This window comes from Arachis stenosperma, chromosome 8 (genome assembly GCF_014773155.1).
Source record: "Arachis stenosperma cultivar V10309 chromosome 8, arast.V10309.gnm1.PFL2, whole genome shotgun sequence".
NCBI classification, from domain to species: Eukaryota; Viridiplantae; Streptophyta; class Magnoliopsida; order Fabales; family Fabaceae; genus Arachis; species Arachis stenosperma.
In genome coordinates, this window is record NC_080384.1 from 25,833,035 (window position 1) to 25,852,372 (window position 19,338).

Genomic DNA, 19,338 nt, shown 5'->3' on the forward strand with positions numbered 1-19,338 from the left:
AATATAATAAAAGTTAATTATAGTAATTTTTTATGGATATAATTTTAAGTACTATTTTTTTTTCAATTATTAAGTTACAATCTCGATCCAAAATAGGGAGAAACTACGAAGACTGATCTTTAATTAATTAAAATTCTCTTGAGAATTGCCATTAAAGATAAATAGTCAATCAAAAACTAATCAAGTCAAAGTCAAATACAAAAAACCTTACACCAACAACAGAAAATTCAAATCTTAAAGATTACAAAAAAAACTCAAAAAAAAAAATATCAATTAAATATTTACTCTTAGAGACTAACATAGCTAGACTTTCACTTTCTAAAAAATTCATAAACTTTCAATGATAAGTGCCAAACCAAAATTCATGCTTCACCTTTCCCCAAAACTCAAACTCATAATAAATGAACCTATTCACGTCAGATGTATTATCTCCTCTTAACACTCTTCAATGACATCTTTTTTATTAATATCTGTTACGATGAGTAACCGGCCTAATCACTTGAAGGAGATGTCCTCTGACCGAATTCGCGTTTGAGAGCCTCCGTCTGACTTGTGTGCGTCTGAATGAACGGGGTGGTACCTGCAAAGACATTTCGATGCCTAAGTCAGCAAGGATCTAAGCAAGTTTAGAGAATATGGAAAAGGATACTTAAAGGGTGTCAATATTTATAGGGTGAACCCACAGCCACCGTTGGAGTAGTTCCACCTTTTAAAAAGAATAACTGTCCCTTTATCTTGCGAAAGTTGAGGTTTGACTCCTAGAAGTTGGGTGGGAGATTTTAGAGGCAGTTACTTATTTAAATGAGCGTTATCTGCCAGCTAACCCCCTTGTCCGACTTTCTTGTGATGGAGCCTGTGTCGATCCCGATCTCCTGCGAGGAGGTCGGTTGTGGAAGAAGACCAATTTTATGGATTAGACCTTTTTATATTATTTGGATATGGACCTTGGCATTGGACTAGGTATGAACAATACCAAACAACACCCTATTCTTCAAATATATATCTCTTCAATTTCATTTAAGTATACTACCTTTCTTTGATAAAATTAAAAATTATTGTACCCTGTTATCCTCGTAGTTTCTGATGTTCTTAATACTTTTGACGTGTACCCCGATATACTCGGCCAAGGAATCAGCACTGACTAACCGAGATATACTCGGCCGAAGAATCAGCTCTGAATAACCGAACACAAGTCAAAGATACCAATAACAGCACTTGGCAAACAAACCGGAATTCCAACACAACTTGCACCTATAAAGCCAGGCCCCATACGCCACAAAAGGACAGGTCACAAAAACTTGCTCTGATATTATTCTTATTATACCTTATTACTCACATACTTACTTGAGCGTCGGAGTGCTTTGTGCAGGTGCTCCCGCCGTTGTGTTTCGAGTGACCGAGGTCTGTTCCTGATTCAGCCCCTAGACGACGTATAGCTCCACCTGAATCTCAAGTAATCCTTCGGGGCTTTATACCTCAGCTCAAGCAGAACGGAACATCTGGCGCCCACCGTGGGGCCCGAAAGTTACGCTAACCCCACTCTTGTTTAACCACATATTGCTTTGTATTCTTCTACGCAGGATTTCACAGCTCCTATCCATGGCGGACAATGGAGTCTTTCAACCCACTCAGGCCGAACTCATGGCCCAGATAACTGACCTGCAGGCAGAAGTAAAAAGACTTGCCGAATTATCCACTCAGAATAACGTCAACAAGCAAGAGGACAATGGACACAACGGAAAAGGCAACACGAGCCTACTGAGCATCGACCCACCAAAGGAGAAACTGACCTTGGATAACCCATTTTCCGAGGAGATTACCAATTACCAAATGCCAAAACATTTTACATTACCTTCCTCACTCGAGCCATATAAGGGGATTGGTGACCCCCGAGCTCACATTAAGAAATTTCAGTCTATGATGTTCTTTAATGGACCTAAAAATGAACCTATTCTTTGCAGGGCTTTTCCGACCTACCTCGACGGTGCGGCCCTCCTTTGGTTTTCAAAACTACTTGAAGGATCAATCTCTTCTTTTGAGGAATTGGCAAGATCCTTCATAGACTACTTTGCGGCTGCACGCATTTATGTGCACGGGTCAGATTACCTCGGCACCATCCGCCAAGGTCCACAAGAAAGCTTGAAGGACTATTTAACCAGATTCGCTGACGCAACAATGGAGATACCCGATCTAGACCCTGCTGTCCATCTTCACGCCATAAAAGCCGGCCTCAAACCCGGAAAATTCAGAGAAACAATTGCCGTCACAAAACCGAGAACCCTGCAGGAATTCCGAGAAAGGGCCGCAAGGCAGATGGAAATTGAAGAACTCCGCGAGGCCGAGAAAGTAGACAGAAGGCAACCCCAAAAGGAAGAGAACCGAACAATCAGATCAGGGGACAACAGAGACACCAGAAAAACGTTTAAACTTACACTGAAGTTTGACAACTACACCAGGTTCAACACAAAAAGAGAAAGGATCATCAAGGAAATACTCAACGCCAAAATCATCAAACCCCCTGTTAGGGCCGGAAGCTACCAGGACCAACGATTCGTGGACAGGACCAAGCACTGCACCTTCCATAAGAAATATGGTCATACCACCGACGAGTGCATCATAGCCAAAGACTTGCTGGAAAGATTAGCCCGACAAGGACTCCTAGACAAATACATCGAAGGCACGAGGCACAAAGGAACAAAGATAGATCAAGATGAACAACAAACTCCGAGGAACAAAGAAACCGACAAATGGCCGAGCAACAATCCCCCGAAAGGAGTCATCAATTGCATATCAGGAGGATTCGCATGTGGCGGAGAAACAGCCTCAGCACGAAAACGAAGCTACCGCACCATGCTAGCAATCGAAGGAACAACTCCACACAGTAACAAAGAAGTGGATGACCTTGAGATCACTTTTAACCAAGCAGACATATGCTCGGCCACACCGCACGCAGACGACCCAGTGGTAATTTCCATCCAAACAGGAGAGTTACTGGTAAGAAAGGTCCTTCTGGACCCAGGTAGCAGTGCAGACGTTCTCTTTTATTCTACCTTTTTAAAAATGAATTTATCTGAAAAACTCATACAACCCTCCTCTGAAGAACTAGTAGGATTCTCCGGAGAAAGAGTACCAATAAAAGGCTATATATGGCTAAAAACGACAATAGGTGAAAATCCATCATCCAGAACCCTCGATATACAATACCTGATAATTGACTGCATTAGTCCTTACAATATTATTCTCGGGAGACCTGCTCTGAACATGTTCAGAGCAGTGATATCAACTTTTCACCTATGTGCTAAGTTTCAGGCACAAGACGGCAGAGTAGCAACAATCCACTCAGACCGACAACAAGCTCGGCAGTGTTATAACTCAAGCCTAAAAAGGTCGGATACGAGGAAGAAACAACACGAGGTCAAAGCAGTACAAACTATGGAGGAAGTCTTACCCCTAGCCGAACTTGACCCCCGGGGAGACGCACAAGAAAGACCTCAACCAACAGATGAGCTTCAGAAAATCCAACTGACATCAAAACCAGAACAGATAACATACATCGGTCAGGCGCTACAAGGCCAAGAAAGGTCGGATCTCATAAAGTTACTACAAGCCAACTCTAACCTGTTCGCTTGGACCCCAACGGACATGCCTGGAATAAGTCCAGACGTCATCTGTCACAAACTTGCCACGAACTCAGCAAGCCGACCTATAGCTCAAAAGAAAAGAAACCTAGGAGCAGAGAAATCAAAAGCAGCCTTAGAAGAAACCAGCAAACTCTTACAAGCCAACTTCATCAGAGAAATCCGCTTCACCACATGGCTCTCAAATGTGGTAATGGTAAGAAAAAACTCAGGTAAATGGCGCATGTGCGTCGATTTTACAGATTTGAATAAAGCATGCCCTAAAGATGCCTACCCTTTACCATGCATTGATAAGCTTGTAGACAACGCATCAGGTTTCAAAAGTTTAAGCTTCATGGATGCATACTCTGGGTATAATCAAATACTCATGCATCCTGAAGACCAAAGCAAGACAGCATTCATAACGGAACATGGAAACTTTTGTTATCGAGTAATGCCGTTTGGCTTAAAGAATGCAGGTGCAACCTATCAACGCTTGATGGACAAGGTCTTCCATCACCAAATAGGACGCAACATGGAAATCTATGTAGACGACATGGTCGCCAAGACCATAAAAGAAAAATCACATTGTGAAGATCTCAACGAGATATTCAGACAAATCCGAGCATATAATATGAGACTAAACCCGGAAAAGTGTGCTTTTGGGGTAAAAGGAGGAAAGTTCCTCGGATTCATGCTCACCTCACGGGGAATCGAGGCAAACCCCGAAAAGTGTTCGGCAGTACTCAATATGGCGAGCCCTAAAACAATAAAAGAAGTGCAACAGTTGGCATGAAGGATAGCTGCATTATCTCGATTCATACCCGCGGCGTCAAACCGAGCATATCACCTTTTTCAAACAATATCGAAGAACAAAAAATTCCAGTGGACAGAAGAGGGCGAGAAGGCTTTCTCCGAGCTCAAAGCAATCCTATCAGCACCACCCGTGCTGCAAAGGCCAGAAATCAGTAAACCTCTATATTTATATTTTTCTGTTTCAAATTATTCTATAAGTTCGGCTCTTGTCCTCGAAACAGGGAAAATACAACGGTCAGTGTACTTCATCAGTAGAGTCATGCAACCAATAGAGCAACGATATCCGAAGATAGAACAACTCGCCCTGACACTAATAATCGCAGCGAAGAGACTAAGACACTACTTCCAAAGCCACACAATTATAGTAAGGACGAACCAACCATTAAGACAGATACTGACGAAACCAGAGCTGGCCGGACGTCTCACCAAATGGTCCATTGAACTTTCAGAATTTGACATTCAGTTCCAACCCAGGTCGGCCTTAAAAGCACAAGTACTGGCCGACTTCATCTCAGAGCTAACGACCGATGAACGCGACAAGTTTTAGGAACTGCACGTCGATGGAGCATCAAGCCGAGAAGGAAGTGGAGCAGGGGTCATCCTCAAAGAAGGAGACAAGGTAATAGCCGAACAGGCACTCCAGTTCCACTTCCCAGCAAGCAACAATCAGGCCGAATATGAAGCCCTCATTGCAGGACTCAAACTCACCCTGAGCTTCCAAGTACAGAGCTTGACAGCACATTGCGACTCCCTCCTCGTGGTCCAGCAAATCCGAGGAGAATTTAAGGTAAAAGATCCGTTGCTTGAGCAATACTGGCTCATAGCAAAGGATCTCATTTCAAAATTCAATTCATTTAGCATACTGCATGTTAATAGAGGAAAAAATGTGAGAGCAGATGTACTATCCAAGCTCGCAGCCACTAGGGCAGACACACAAACATCCACATTAACACAACTCTCACTAGAAAAACCAAGCACCAAACATTACATGTGATAAATATTAACCACCTCCATGATTGGAGAACTCCTTTCCTTGAATATATTAGTACAGGCGCCATACTAAGAGACGAGCTCAAACCTCAACATTTCAGACAAAAGGCCAGTCTTTACATAAGCATAGGAGGAAAACTCTATAGACGAGGATTCTCACAACCACTGCTAAAATGCCTAAGCAAAGACGAAGCAAAAGAAGTAATGGACGGAGTACACGAGGGAGTTTGTGGAAACCACATTGGAGGACGAGCACTTGCAGCTAAGATCGTCCGAACTGGGTATTACTGGCCAACGTAAAAAGGGATTGCATAGCAAAAGTCAAAGCATGTGACAACTGTCAGAAACACGCAGCTATATCTACAAGGCCAGCCGAGCTATTACATAGCATGGAGGTAAGCTGGCCATTCTACAGATGGGGGCTCGATATACTCGGCCCATTTCCAATAGCGCCAGGCCAGGTAAAATTTCTCTTAGTAGCAGTAGACTACTTCTCAAAATGGATAGAGGCACAACCATTAGCAAAAATAACGGCCGAAAAGGTACGATCATTTATATGGAAAAACATTATATGCCGATTTGGAATACCTAGGGAGATAATATCTGATAATGGTAGGCAATTTACAGACAATAAGCTCGGTTCATTCCTAAGAAACTTTAACATAAAGCATCATTTTAGCTCAGTCGAACACCCACAAACCAATGGGCAGGCTGAAGCTGCTAACAGAGTTGTATTGCAGGCGATAAAGAAAAAACTAAATGATGCTAAGGGAGAATGGGCGGAACTGATCCCAGAAATATTATGGGGCTACAACACAACAATACAGACCACCACGGGCGAAACACCTTTTAAACTAGTCTATGGGTCCGAGGCACTGATCCCTATTGAGGTCGGCATCCCCACCCTGAGAACTGAGCTATACAACGAGCAGCACAACTTGCATGCAAGGAATGCCGAGCTTGATCTAGCCGAAGAAGACAGGGAACTAGCAGCCATTAGACAAGGAGCAATAAAACAAATAACCGAAAAGAAACACAACAAGAGAGTATCGCCGAGGACATTCACAGAAGGTGACCTAGTGCTCAGACGAACAGAAGAGGCCAGACGTCCCCCAGCCCATGGAAAGCTCGCCGCTAACTGGGAAGGTCCATTCCGAGTAATAAAGGTGCTCGGCATAGGGGCTTATCAATTACAAACATTACAAGGCAACCCAATATCTGGGACCTGGAATATCTCCTCTTTAAAGATGTACCAATCTTAAGTTGTACAAATTGCGGATGAGGGTACTCTTTTTTCTCCTTAGAGCCTTTTTTCCCAAAAGGGTTTTTGCCTAGGGAGGGTTTTAACGAGGCCTGACGCACAATATACTTCATCATCAATATTCAAATTTAATCAAACACTTCATATTTCATCATCAAAATATTCAAAATATAGATTCAACTACGAATGATACCGTTACCAACTATCATACTTACTATAATAATAAAGTAAGATCCCAAACACAAAACATAAGCCGACCTAAACATGGTCGGAACCAGCAAATAAGTTCAAACTAGCTAACACTTCGTCCACAATTACATAAGTTCGCTTACAAAGAAAACAAAAAGAACAACATCCAAACTAAGAAGGAGGAGGAACATTCTCATCATGCTCCTCTACAGTCCCATCCACAACCAACTTCCCATTTACCACTATCTTCGTCATATCAAGTCGATCAATATCAAATTCAGGAGCCAATAAAGAAATCTGGCTCACAGCCCGTTCAAAGCCATAGGAGAACATCTCCATACCGTTCTCTTCCAACTCATGAATACGAGCTGTGAGCCCTCCCTTCGCAACATCACTTTCTTTCACTTCAGCTTGCAATAGCCGAATCTGATCCCTCAGCCGAGCTACCTCCTTTTCTGACTCCTTTGCCTTCGCAATAACATCATTCTTCTCTTTTATTGACTTCTCCAATTCTTCCACCTTTGTCTTATACGACTTCTCCACAACCGCAGCCTTATCCACGACCCCCTGTTGCTCAGCACCTATGAGTTCGGCAGTGCGACCGACACACATCAAGCGGGAACCAATGATCTGTAACCACCACACCAAAATAAGGACAAAACTCTAAAGAAAGAATGAAGCGGACTTCAAATAACGTGAAACAAACCTGAACGAATTTGCTAAGTCCTTCCATACCAATCCGGCGAGTCATAAGCATATCTCTTGGGTATTGAGAGGCCCGATCAGAAAGTTCAGCAAAGTTGAACTACTCGCTCCAAAGAGAATGAGAACTTGACTCCGCAATAAAGCCATGAAATTTTTTCTGTCGTTCAAAGACAGGGTCACCACCGCCGAGGACTTCCTGGTCAGCCTCAGAAATAACCTCCAAAGACACATCGCCCCTCTTCCTCTTGAACGAAGAAGCCGGACAACCAACAGACGAAAAAGCTTGATCGCCACCTTCCTTATGCTCGGCAGGACCAACAATTTTCTCCTTTTTCTTGTTTAAAAAGGATTGCAACTTCGAGGGGTCCAGCAGAGGTACTCGCCCACCTACAAAATAACCAACAACATCAGTAGAACCAAACAAATAGTGGTATGGACGAAAATCAAACAAAATATTACCTATATATACTTTCAAACCCTCAATGTCACTCGAATCATACAAACGCAGAATGTCAGAAATAGATATACACTCCCCAGCGGCAACACTCTCAACCAAAAAATCCAACATAAACTCCTCCTCCTCATTCCGCTCAGATGCCTCAAGAATCTGACTCGGCTCAGAGCACTAATAAAGAGGAAACCTTTCACTAAGCTCATCGTCTAGATAAAATGGATAGTCGGACTCAATGGACCGGACTTTGACAAAAAGGAATTTGAAGTTTTTAAAGGAAGATTTGTAAAGAAGAAATATAGAACGACCAGGAAAACTGCTCAAGCAAACCCACAATCCTTTTCGAGTACCTTTCACTTGAAAGAGTGAGAAAAACAACGTCAGGGAACAAGGAAAAGACAGATAATCCATTAAAATCTGAAAGGCGCGAAGAAACGCCCAGGAGTTAGGGTGTAACTGCGAAGGGGCACAGTTCAGTTGAATAAGAACGTCGCATTCAAAGGATGAAAATGGAAATCTCACACCAAGTTCAATCATGCATGGGGTATACATATAAAAATATAACCAGTCCCCCCTTCTCTCAAAAACCCTATCATCACTAGAGCACGGGAGAAGTTCAATAGTGACCCCAGAACCACTCCTTACGAAATTCAATCATCTCAACTCAGAAAGGGAGTCAACACTAGTAAAAGAAGATGACCGGGTTCTAACGTCTTCATTAACCCAATGGTAAGGATCATCCTCCCTAACCTCAACAGCCTGGAGCTTCTCTTTCAATTTTTCCCCTGCCATGAACTCACAGAGGCAGTAACAGTAAAAGACGAAGAGAGAGAACACTAACCTTTCGAAGACATAGCAAGGATAAAACGGTGAGAAGACAAAGCAGTAAAGCGTAAGTTCCAAAAGATGTGATTATTGTAAGCCCACTATTTTAGTGGGCAAAACTAAAATCATACCCATTACAAACGTGGGAAACCAAAACGACATTAATGCGCAATAAAAACGACACGGTTTACTAAAATGAAAGACCAGCTACAAAAAACCCCTCAAGCAGGCCCACCATATATTTACCGCGCAAAAAGAAAAACTAAAAATTCAAAATTCTCAAAAGCTCAGCTGCCGTTCCTAGCACAACATACACCAGCCGAGCTTGGGGGCTATGACGTGTACCCTGATATATTTGGCCAAGGAATCAGCACTGACTAACCCCGATATACTCGGCCAAGGAATCAGCACTGACTAACCGAGATATACTCGGCCGAAGAATCAGCTCTGAATAACCGAACACAAGTCAAAGATACCAATAACAGCACTTGGCAAACAAACCGGAATTCCAACACAACTCGCACCTATAAAGCCAGGCCCCATATGCCACAAAAGGAATGCTTTGTGCAGGTGCTCCCGCCGCTGTGTTTCGAGTGACCGAGGTCTGTTCCTGATTCAGCCCCTAGACGACGTATAGCTCCACCTGAATCTCGAGTAATCCTTCGGGGCTTTATACCTCGGCTCAAGCAGAACGGAACAACTTCAATGCTTAATTTCTTAGTTTTTTTTTGTTTTTTTTACTTCGTGACTTGGATATGGCTTCCTCTTTGTTTCGGGTAGGGGTGGTGAGCGGAAAAGCCCGCCCCGCCCGCCAGAAGCTCACTCTTTGGCAGGCTGGCGGGCTAAAGACGCTAAATATTTTTTTAACTATTAAATAATATATATAAAGGCATAAAAAATCTCTTTTATTTTTTTTTTTACTTTTAATTATTATAATTTTTAAAGGTATAAAAAAATTATGATTTTTATATTCACAAACATTAAAGTTTTTGTAATTATAAATATCTAATAAATATAATTATAAACTAAGTTTTTATCCAAAATAAAATAAACATAACCCCGAACATAATTATAAATATTGTCTCCAAAATAAAATAAACATAATTTAAAACACTCAATTTTCATATTTATTTTCTTGTAAGTTGAGTGGGAAGAATTGGGTTTTGACAAACAAAAATTACAAAAATATTCCTTGTAAAAAAAATATTAAGCTTGACGGAAAAGTGGTATGAATTAGACAAATTTTTACTATTTAGCGGTCTCAATTTTTTCAATCCGACGAGTTTAAGTCCGTTTGTCACTTCTAATTTAGGATCTATTTTTTTCTTTTTCTTTTTTGAACTTCCTTTTTTCATTGTATTGATCTCACCAGTGAGACTTTGTTCTTTCTTTATTCTTTTGACTTTTCTTTTGGGAGGGTTTTCTTCTTTCTTTTTGTTATGGGTTCTTCTCGATCCTTGCCTCCATGAACGGCAACTGCCTCCATTCCTTTCATTAGAAGATATGCACGAATGTCATCCACATGAGCAGTTGGCGGTGAGACCAGTTTATATAAAATAATAATAATTTTTATAATAAAAATAGTATGGGTATATAAAAAATTAAATATTAAATTATTTATTCATCACTATATATTGTTTAATTTATTTTCAATGTGTATTTTATATTTTAATATATATTTTATACGAATAATTATTTTTTATGCACATATAGCATGATTATAGAGTCACCAAAAAAAATTAGCATGATTATAGTTACGATTATATTTTGTAGGGCTATTAAAATGGGCTAAACTCATTGTGCCAGTCCATTTACCCGTTTAAATAGACGGATTTTGCCTCTAAAATTAAGCCCGTTTAAATTTCGGGCTAAACGGGCTGAGTCCGATTAATCCGAAAAAAATTACGGGTTAAACGGGTTAGCCCACAGACTAAACGGATGGTCTGTTTAATTTTTTTTAAAAAAAAAGTTACACTTTAGCTAATATTTTTTCCGATCCAATCCGAAAATCCGACCCATCAACTAAAAAGAATATTTTTTAATTGTTTTTGACCTAAAAGTGATTTTTTTCTCAAAATATTTTTTAAAAAATAAAATAAAATGATAAATGGGCTGGCTCGTTTAACCCATCAGACTGACCATAAACGGTCCAGACTAGAAAATTTTGACCCGCGAATAAAGCGGGCTTAAACGGGCCAGCCCATTAACCCACGGACTTAACGTGCCGGACCTAAATGGGTTGGGTTAACCCGTTTGACAACCCTAGTATTTTGTTATTGTAAAATACAATTAGTCTTTAAAATATCTAATATATAAATTAAAATACTAAAATAAAAATTTAAATAATAATATATTATTTAAAATTTTATTATTAGGTTTTATATTTTTAAAAAATTAAGTAATTTTTTTCTTAACACTACCATCAAAATTTCTCTCTTTCTATATATATTACTAAACAATTATTTAGAAATTCACTTTCCAGCACAATTAGAAATCGACTCTTATTGATATTCATAGTTAAAAAAGTTGTTTCAATTAATATAGTTATTACTTAAAAATTAAAATTAATTTTAAAAGAAGATAAATAATATTCTTTTGAGCTGATTTTTAAGAAAGAACACTAATTTCGTTTAAATTTGAGAATTGCTCATTCTAACAAATATCTAATATGAAATTTTTTAAATTGACAATTAAGTACTAAAAGTTGAATAAAAAATTAATATAGAGTCAAATTTAATAATCTAACAGAGACAAATAAATATTATTATTATGTACTATTCAAAATATTCCAAATTATAGCGAGACGCTTTGCCCCACAATACTACACTTAGAACCATCCCTGCACATCAGCCTTGTTTTCGCAGAACACCAAAATAGGTGGTGGGGTTTTCTGGAGGCACTCGAGGAGATTCACTATCTTAGCCTCCTGCTTGACATACTCTACCTCCTGAATCACATCAAGATTTGCAGCCCCTGCCCTCCCCACATTCACCATAACTGGCTTCACCAAAGCGCTCCTTGCGAAGTTCTGGATTTTGGTTGGCATGGTGGCAGAGAAGAAAAGGCTTTGCCTCTGAGCTTTCAAGTGATCAAAGACTTCTCTAATGTCATCCTCAAGCCCCAAATCCACCAACCTATCAGCCTCATCCAGAGTCAAGTACCTACAACTATCAAGATTCATCTTCTTCTTTGCCAGCAAATCCTTCAATCTTCCAGGAGTGGCAACAACAATGTGAACACCCTTCTTCACAATATCCACCTGTGATCTCGTGTCCATCTCACCAAGACAAAGCAACGGCCTCAGCTCCGGATAACCGGCTTCCCTCAAAGGTTTCAAGAACTGCTCAACCACTTCATAAGTCTGCCTTGCAAGTTCCCTGGATGGCAAACAACCAATCCAAAAGGGGCTTATCGGGAACAACGGGCATCATAATCTCCTTTCTATATTGTGCAATTAAAAGAAAAAATTGCTTGTCTCTCTCACTTCCATCCCCTTTGGTTTCATTTGCCATGAACAAAAATTCTTTGTTGTTGAAGACTTAACATTGCATATGCTGAACTGATTTCCCTCTAATGACAGATGCAGGGAGTGGTTAACTTTTTTGGTCGGATATCAATACTTATTGACCAGAATATACGGATGAACTGATTTCCATTTGTTCACGACAATATGATATGATTGATTTTTAACTAGTTTATTTAAGTAAATTATAGAAGGTATGACATTATGAATTCAAGATTTATGGATGCCAGTTTTAGTGGATTCACAAAGTAAAAAAAGTAAATCTTATTAATAAAACTATTATGAAGATTTTTAATAAGAACAATGCTATATGACTAATAAATATTATCATTTTTTGTCAGCACTTAATCAATAATAATTTATACCCATATTTATAGAGATTTTGTACACAATAAACATACAATTTACACCTATGTTTATTAAAATTTTGCACATATGAATCATTATCATTTGCACTCAAAATTTTCAAAATTTGAACACATATATTAATAAAATTTATCTGTTAAACATAATTTAGTATTTATATTCACCAAAAGATAAACAAAACAACTAAAAAATACTAATTTTCAAAAATTTCTCTTTTAATAATAATAATAATAATAATAATAACAAAAATAATAATAACTATGATAATATCAACAATACTATTTAATAATTATTTTTATTCAAAATAAAAATATTTTCTTATAAAATTTTAACAATTTATAAATTTATACTCTCATAATTTCATGCCACAAATACATTAATAGTAAGAGCTCACATAAATATTACATGATTTAGTTCTTGTTTTTTTTTATTATTCTCATTATTAATAGTTCATGACTACTTTAATTTTATTGATCTAACATTATAATAGATTTTCACACTAAACCACAACCATTCAAATTTTAAATTTATCAACTCAAAAAATACTAACAGATTTATTTCCTTCAAAACAAATGTCCATATGATATACACATCATTTTGGTCAGTTTATTTAAGCTTGGTTTGGTAAAGCTTTTCGAAGAAGTGCTTGTCTTTTTTAAAAGCTCAAGCACTTCATTTTGTGTTTGGTAAATAAAAAAGATTATGTGCTTGTACTTGTAGCTTTTAAAAGATCGGAGTACTTTTGAAAGCATTTATGATAAAACTTTTTAAAGTTGGCTTGTACTTTTCAAAATTTAAAAGTCTAATATAACCTCATATGTTAACTAATTTTCAAATTTAATGCTTTCATTTATGTCTATTATAGTATTTTTAAATTTTAAAAGCTATTTTACCAACGGAAATGTTTGGTAACCAAAGAAAATCAGCCAAAAACACCCATAACTTATTTCATTTAGCATTCATTAATTGTTGCGACAATTAATGAATGCTAAACAAGGCAAGTTCTGACTGTTTTTTTTGTCTCCCTAGCATTATCCTTTACTAAATGCAATTGTTGTTACTTATGTTTATTAAAAGTAATTTTTAATTTGATTTACCAAATATAAATGTTACAACTTTTAAAAAAGTCATTTTTAAAAAGTAACTTTTATAAGCTATTTTTAAAAAATAAAAATTTTACCAAACTAAAAACTTTTATTTTTCAAAAGTAGTTTTTTACCCTACTACTCACTAACAATAAGGCCTATCACTCTAACTAATAACTTTCACCCAACTCTTCACATGTTATGTGTTCATTAGTCAGTCAAAGCTTAGCCATTTTTAGTTACTAACTTACTATAATGTCACGGTATAACATTGTCCATCACTTCTCAATTTGTGTATCCACGCAGCCACCCCAGGTGCTCCTCCACCTTCCACCTTCCACCATTATCGTTTTGTTTCTCTTTGGTGATCATTAACTCATTCTTTCCTTCCTTTACAGACATATCTTTGACTTATTCTTGGTTTAACATCTCCCAAGTTTCGGGCATCTCCATTCTGATGAGTTAAAATCCACAAGTACTTAAATTAATACTAACACCAAAACACTTGCAAGTTGCAACGATAATAAATACATCAAAGAACTACAGTAGGATGCCACTCCCCTTTCGAAGGAAAGGGAGCAGAAGAAAGTATACACTATGGTATAAATAAGAATGGTATATTCATCTAGATAAACAAATTTCAAAAGATGAGCTGCAAAAAAACAGACCATTCCAGCCATAATAGTATTGTCTGAATTAGTATATATCAACCTTGATATCTGTCTTGGTAGGGATAGAGGTTATTAGATTACTTAGTTTGAAGAGGGTAAAGGGGGTTAGAAGAAGGAAACTCGAGGGAGGGCTTGTAGCATTTAGAAATAAGCTCAGAGATATGCCCAAGTCTTAGTAGTTTTTTTTATATGGAAAAGTACGAGAACCAATGTATATTTTATACATTATATATAATGGAATTAAATTGAAATTAAAATTAAATGAGAGACAATTAATTAATTTTAAGTAATTTTTAATTTAAAATTTGAATCAAATCATGATTTTGTTAGTTATGAAATCAAATTAGGATTATCTATATAAAGATAGGGGTGTACGCGGATCGGATCGGATCGGATATGGCCAAAATTTCGATCTGATTCACATTAAAATTATCGGATCGGATCGAATCCGATATCCGCAGTTTTTAAGGTTGGATCCGATCCGCAAATGTGCGGATCGGATCCGATATCGGATATATCCGCAAAACACAAAAATATTTTTAAAAACTTATTTTTATTAAAAAAATATCAATAAAATTTATTTTTTCTATTCTTTTAAATATGTTTACTTTTAAAATAATATTAAACATACTTTTCTTAAATAATAAATTAAAATAATATAACATATATGATAATTATTAGTTGAAATAAAATATAAAAAGAATATTTATTTATTTATTTATTTATTTTTGCGGATACACGGATACCAACACAAAATCCACAATTCGATCTTATTAGTGTGCAGATCCGATCAGATCCATATCCGCAATTTTTGGATCGGATTCGGATAAACACCGCAGATATACGGATCGGATCCGATCCATAGATACGCCTATATAAAGACATGCAGCGCTTCCTTATTCACTCCGACTCCTTAGAAATTGTTACCGTTTTTTAAATCACTTGCTAGAGTTCTGTCTGTCATCAACTATGCGAGTGGGAATCGATCTCCCTCTAGGCTTTTTTAACTTAACCTTCTTTTTCAACTTAACCTTTTCATGGGCGTTCATAGAAGACCAAGATCTTCCGTTCTTCTTCGGCCTATTGTTCGGAGTTCTCGTTGCGGTTTCTTTCCTTGCATTAGGAAGACCTAGACAAGCAGCAGTCACCACCCAGAGGTGTTCCCCCTCACCCATGTGTAGATGAGTTTTTGTTCTTTCTTATTTTGTTTGGTTATATTTCTTTCGTTTTTTGACTTCTTGTTTTGGGATCAGTTTCGGGTATAAAAGCCCGTGAGTATGGTTTTTTTTGTCGTCTTTTTTTGTTTTTTGTTTTTTACTTCGTGACTTAGGTATGGCTTTCTCTTTGGTGTGGGTCTCGTTTTTTTTTTCCTTTTTTTTGAACTTCTTTTTTTCCCCATGCTGGCAATAAAATACAATTAGAGTAGAAAACATCGCAAGATATTTATTAAAATATATATGTGTTCCGGGGCTTACCTAGAACCGGACGGTGGTTGGACTTGTTTGAGGCCCAAGCGCTGGAGGAGTGTGGTCTCCGACTTGGTTTACGTCTGGGAGCCGCCTCCGAGTTGTGTGTTCCAAGAGATGGGGGGTGGTACCTGCAAAGACACTCCGATGCCTAAGTCAGCATGGGGTAAAGCAGGTTTAGAATGTATTGGAACTTAGAGATACCTGAGGGGTGTCAGGGTATTTATAGTGGTGATCCAATAACCACCGTTGGAGTAGTGCCACCTTTTTAGGTGGATAACCGTCCCTTTATCTAGGGATTGTTGGGATATGGCTTCTAGAAGTGGTTAGAGAGATTTTAGGGACAGTTACTTATTTGAATAAGCGTTATCTGCCAGCTATCTCTTGAACCCGACTTCTTTGGAAAGAAGTCTGTGTTGAGTCCGACCTCTTTTGAGGAGGTCGGTGAATAACAAAGGCCAATCTTTGGATTGGGCCTTTTGGTGTATTTGGACCTGGGCCTTAGTGTTGGGCCAGTGTATGAACAGTGCCCCTACTCGAGTTCAATCTCTTTTTCTTAAGAGTTGGATTCGAGTATTTAAACTCGGGCTTGTAGGCTCTGTATAATTGGTTTTAGCACATCTTACTTAACCAAAGAATATTTCTTGTCCTAGTTTCATACAACTCGTTCAATTCGAGTTGTTTTGAGGATCCATGACTTGTTTTAATACAAATCACCTTTCTGAAACTTATTCTGATTTCTTACGACTTGTTTTGATACAAATCGTTTATTTCAAAACTCGTATTTTTTAGTATAACCTCATCTAGCTCGTTCGATGCGAGTAGTTTTAAGGTCTTACGATTTGTTTCATTTCAAATCGTTTAATTAAAACGTGGCTATTTCTTGATCTAATTTCATACAACTCATTTGAATTCGAGCTGTTTTTTTAGGACTTCACAACTTGTTTCAAGTACAAATTGTTTATTTTGAGTCCCTTTAAACTATCAGATCATCTTTATAACCATCGGACTTCGTTGCTTTATCCATTATGCCCCTGCTCGAGGTCGAGCTTTATGAAGTCGGACTCGAGCAATCAAGCAGAAAGGATTTTCGAATGAAGCCTTTTTTTGTTGAACTCATTCATTCTGAGTTTTCTAGATGACTTGTTTTTTATACAAGTCACTTTTTTGAAGCACAACTCGTTATATATCAAGTTGTTTTGCGCAATTTAAATTACTTAGATCATATGGTTATTTTCTTACTCGATTTTGTTCAACTCATGGGCTTGAGTTGTTTTAAATCATCAAGCCGTATTATAACCATTGGACACCAATTTATACCTCGTCGCTTTATCCGAGCGACCATTGAAAAGGCCAACTCGTGATTTTTGCGTTTTGTCGAGCATAAATTGGCGCCTTAGGTGAAGGGATTATATGCTTATTCCCTCCCCTTTCTAGTTTTTACAAGGTTGTCGTCCTTGTGTATGATACAACTTGTTTTATCCAAGTTGTTTTGGAGGATAGTTTTTACGTTTCGATTTTGCTCAAAAACGTTTACAATCCTTCCTTTTTAACTCGTTTCTATACGAGTCGTTTGAAGTGATTCATTTTGATACAAATCACTTTTAAAGCTTTGCTTTTAGATAGACACGACTTGTGCTTGACACAATTTCGTTGAAAATATGGTTGACTGGCATAACTCGTTTTATCCAAGTTATCCTTATGTTGTTGTGAATGCTAGAACGAGTTTTCTTGGAACAACTTGTTTTTGTGAAAGTGTTCCATTTTATACGACTAGGTCGTTTATTTTTAGAACTTGTAGAGATGAGATTCTGGGCTTGAGATTTTGTACGATCCATTTGTTATCCGTGTGGATCGAGTTGTTAGATCGTATTTATGCCTCAAGGGGCATATTAAGTTACTTTTGCGACTTGTTCTAAACACAACTTTTCAACCCGTTTGGCCCGAGCTGTTTCGAGGTGTTTTCTTTCCAATTCGCATATGTAACTTCTTTCCACCAATTGGTTCTTCGTCGCTTCATCCAGGCGATTTCTATATGATCGGCCCGTGACTTTCGCGGTTTATCGAGCTTCAATTGGTGTGTGTTAATTGTAGAAAATCAATTTTCATAAGGAATTGTTTTATCTCCTTATGTTGGAGGTGTGTTGCGACCTGGATAGTTTTTCACCTTCGAAGTTAGACACTTTGTAGTAGCCCTTTTCTAAGATTTCAGTAATCTTAGAAAAAACCTTTTTGATCTTTGTTTTTGGAAAACCTTTTACTTGGCTGACTGTCCCTTTCTTTAAGTTTTCTTTAACAACTCGGGACAGCCTTTTGCCTTAGTGCTTTCAATAGGTTTCCTAATCTCTTTTGGTATTCCTTACACTCAATTTTTGATTTATTGAGCTCTTATGATTTAGGTTATTTTTGCGATGCGTTTCTTTTTTTCTCGGTTTTTCTGACTTGTAAGTCAGATAATTTTCGAGTTTATTACGATCGACTTTTATAACCTCTTTACACCGACTTGTACCTCGTCGTTTTATCCTGACGACCATCTAGGTCGGTTCATGGGATTTTCACGCTTTGTCGAGCTTAAGTCGGTGCGTTTCGTAGAAAGAAAGAAAAACGAGAAGGAATTTATAAGAGATTAAAGATCTTTATTTATTTGCGAAGGTACTTTTATTGCTACTAAGGGTTTTTTACTATCTATGATCCCTTAGTCTCTACTACGATGCCTCGTTAAAAACCCTTCTTCAGAAAAAATCCTTTAATTTTGGGAAAAATCATGAAGTTGGAAAAAGAGTACATCAGGGAGTAGAGTTCGTTTTTAGTACCTTTTCATGCCACGACCTTGGTAGCTCGGTGCTGTTTAAGTCAGTCACCTTGTAATAACCTTTTCCTAAGATCTCAGTAATCTTGTAGGGTCCTATCCTTTTTGTTGTCAGCTTTCATTCGCCCGAACTCAGTAGCCTGATATTTTTCTTATCAAGATGAGGTCTTTTGCGGCGAATCTCGTAGCCATCCTTTGTCTCAAGAGCTCTTTCCTTATCTGAGTTTGCTCTCAGATTTCTGGAAGGGGGCCACGTTCTTCTTTCGTGCTCTAGCATCATTGTAGAATGTTGTCTTTAGTTTTTAATAATTTTGGACTTAGCTTTCATGATAAGCCAGTGCCCCTACTCGAGGTCGAGCTTCATAAAGTCGGACTCGAGTATTCAGTCATGCCATTCTTTGAATCTTACTATTGTTGCTATGTGACTTTTACAAGTTATTTTGGACTCTCTTTTTGGGAGGTCGGATAACTTGTTTTATACTTGTTGTGTCAACTTAGCAAGGTTGGATACTTATCTCTTGGCTTGAGGAGGCATCCTTATAAATCGCCATCCTTTCTCAATTT

At 37.9% G+C, this 19,338-nt stretch overlaps 1 protein-coding gene across 1 annotated transcript; it reads right to left on the bottom strand.

Moving 5' to 3' along the window:
• Positions 1–11,681: 11,681 nt before the first annotated feature.
• LOC130945655 (DEAD-box ATP-dependent RNA helicase 35A-like) lies at positions 11,682–14,172 on the bottom strand. Its single transcript, XM_057874357.1, has 2 exons — positions 14,111–14,172; positions 11,682–12,231 (listed from the first exon to the last, which is right to left on the bottom strand). The coding sequence occupies exons 1-2, from the start codon at positions 14,170–14,172 to the stop codon at positions 11,682–11,684; spliced, it is 612 nt and encodes a 203-aa protein (XP_057730340.1).
• Between the last annotated feature and the right edge of the window lie 5,166 nt (positions 14,173–19,338).

What these genes read in the sequence shown, in the direction of transcription:
- LOC130945655 (XM_057874357.1), bottom strand. Translation starts at nt 14,172, where the DNA reads ATGGTGGAAGGTGGAAGGTGGAGGAGCACCTGGGGTGGCTGCGTGGAT. An exon ending in GTGGATACACAAATTGAGAA is followed by an intron (nt 12,232 to 14,110) that starts GTGATGGACAAT and finishes TTTGCCATCCAG; the next exon opens with GGAACTTGCAAGGCAGACTT.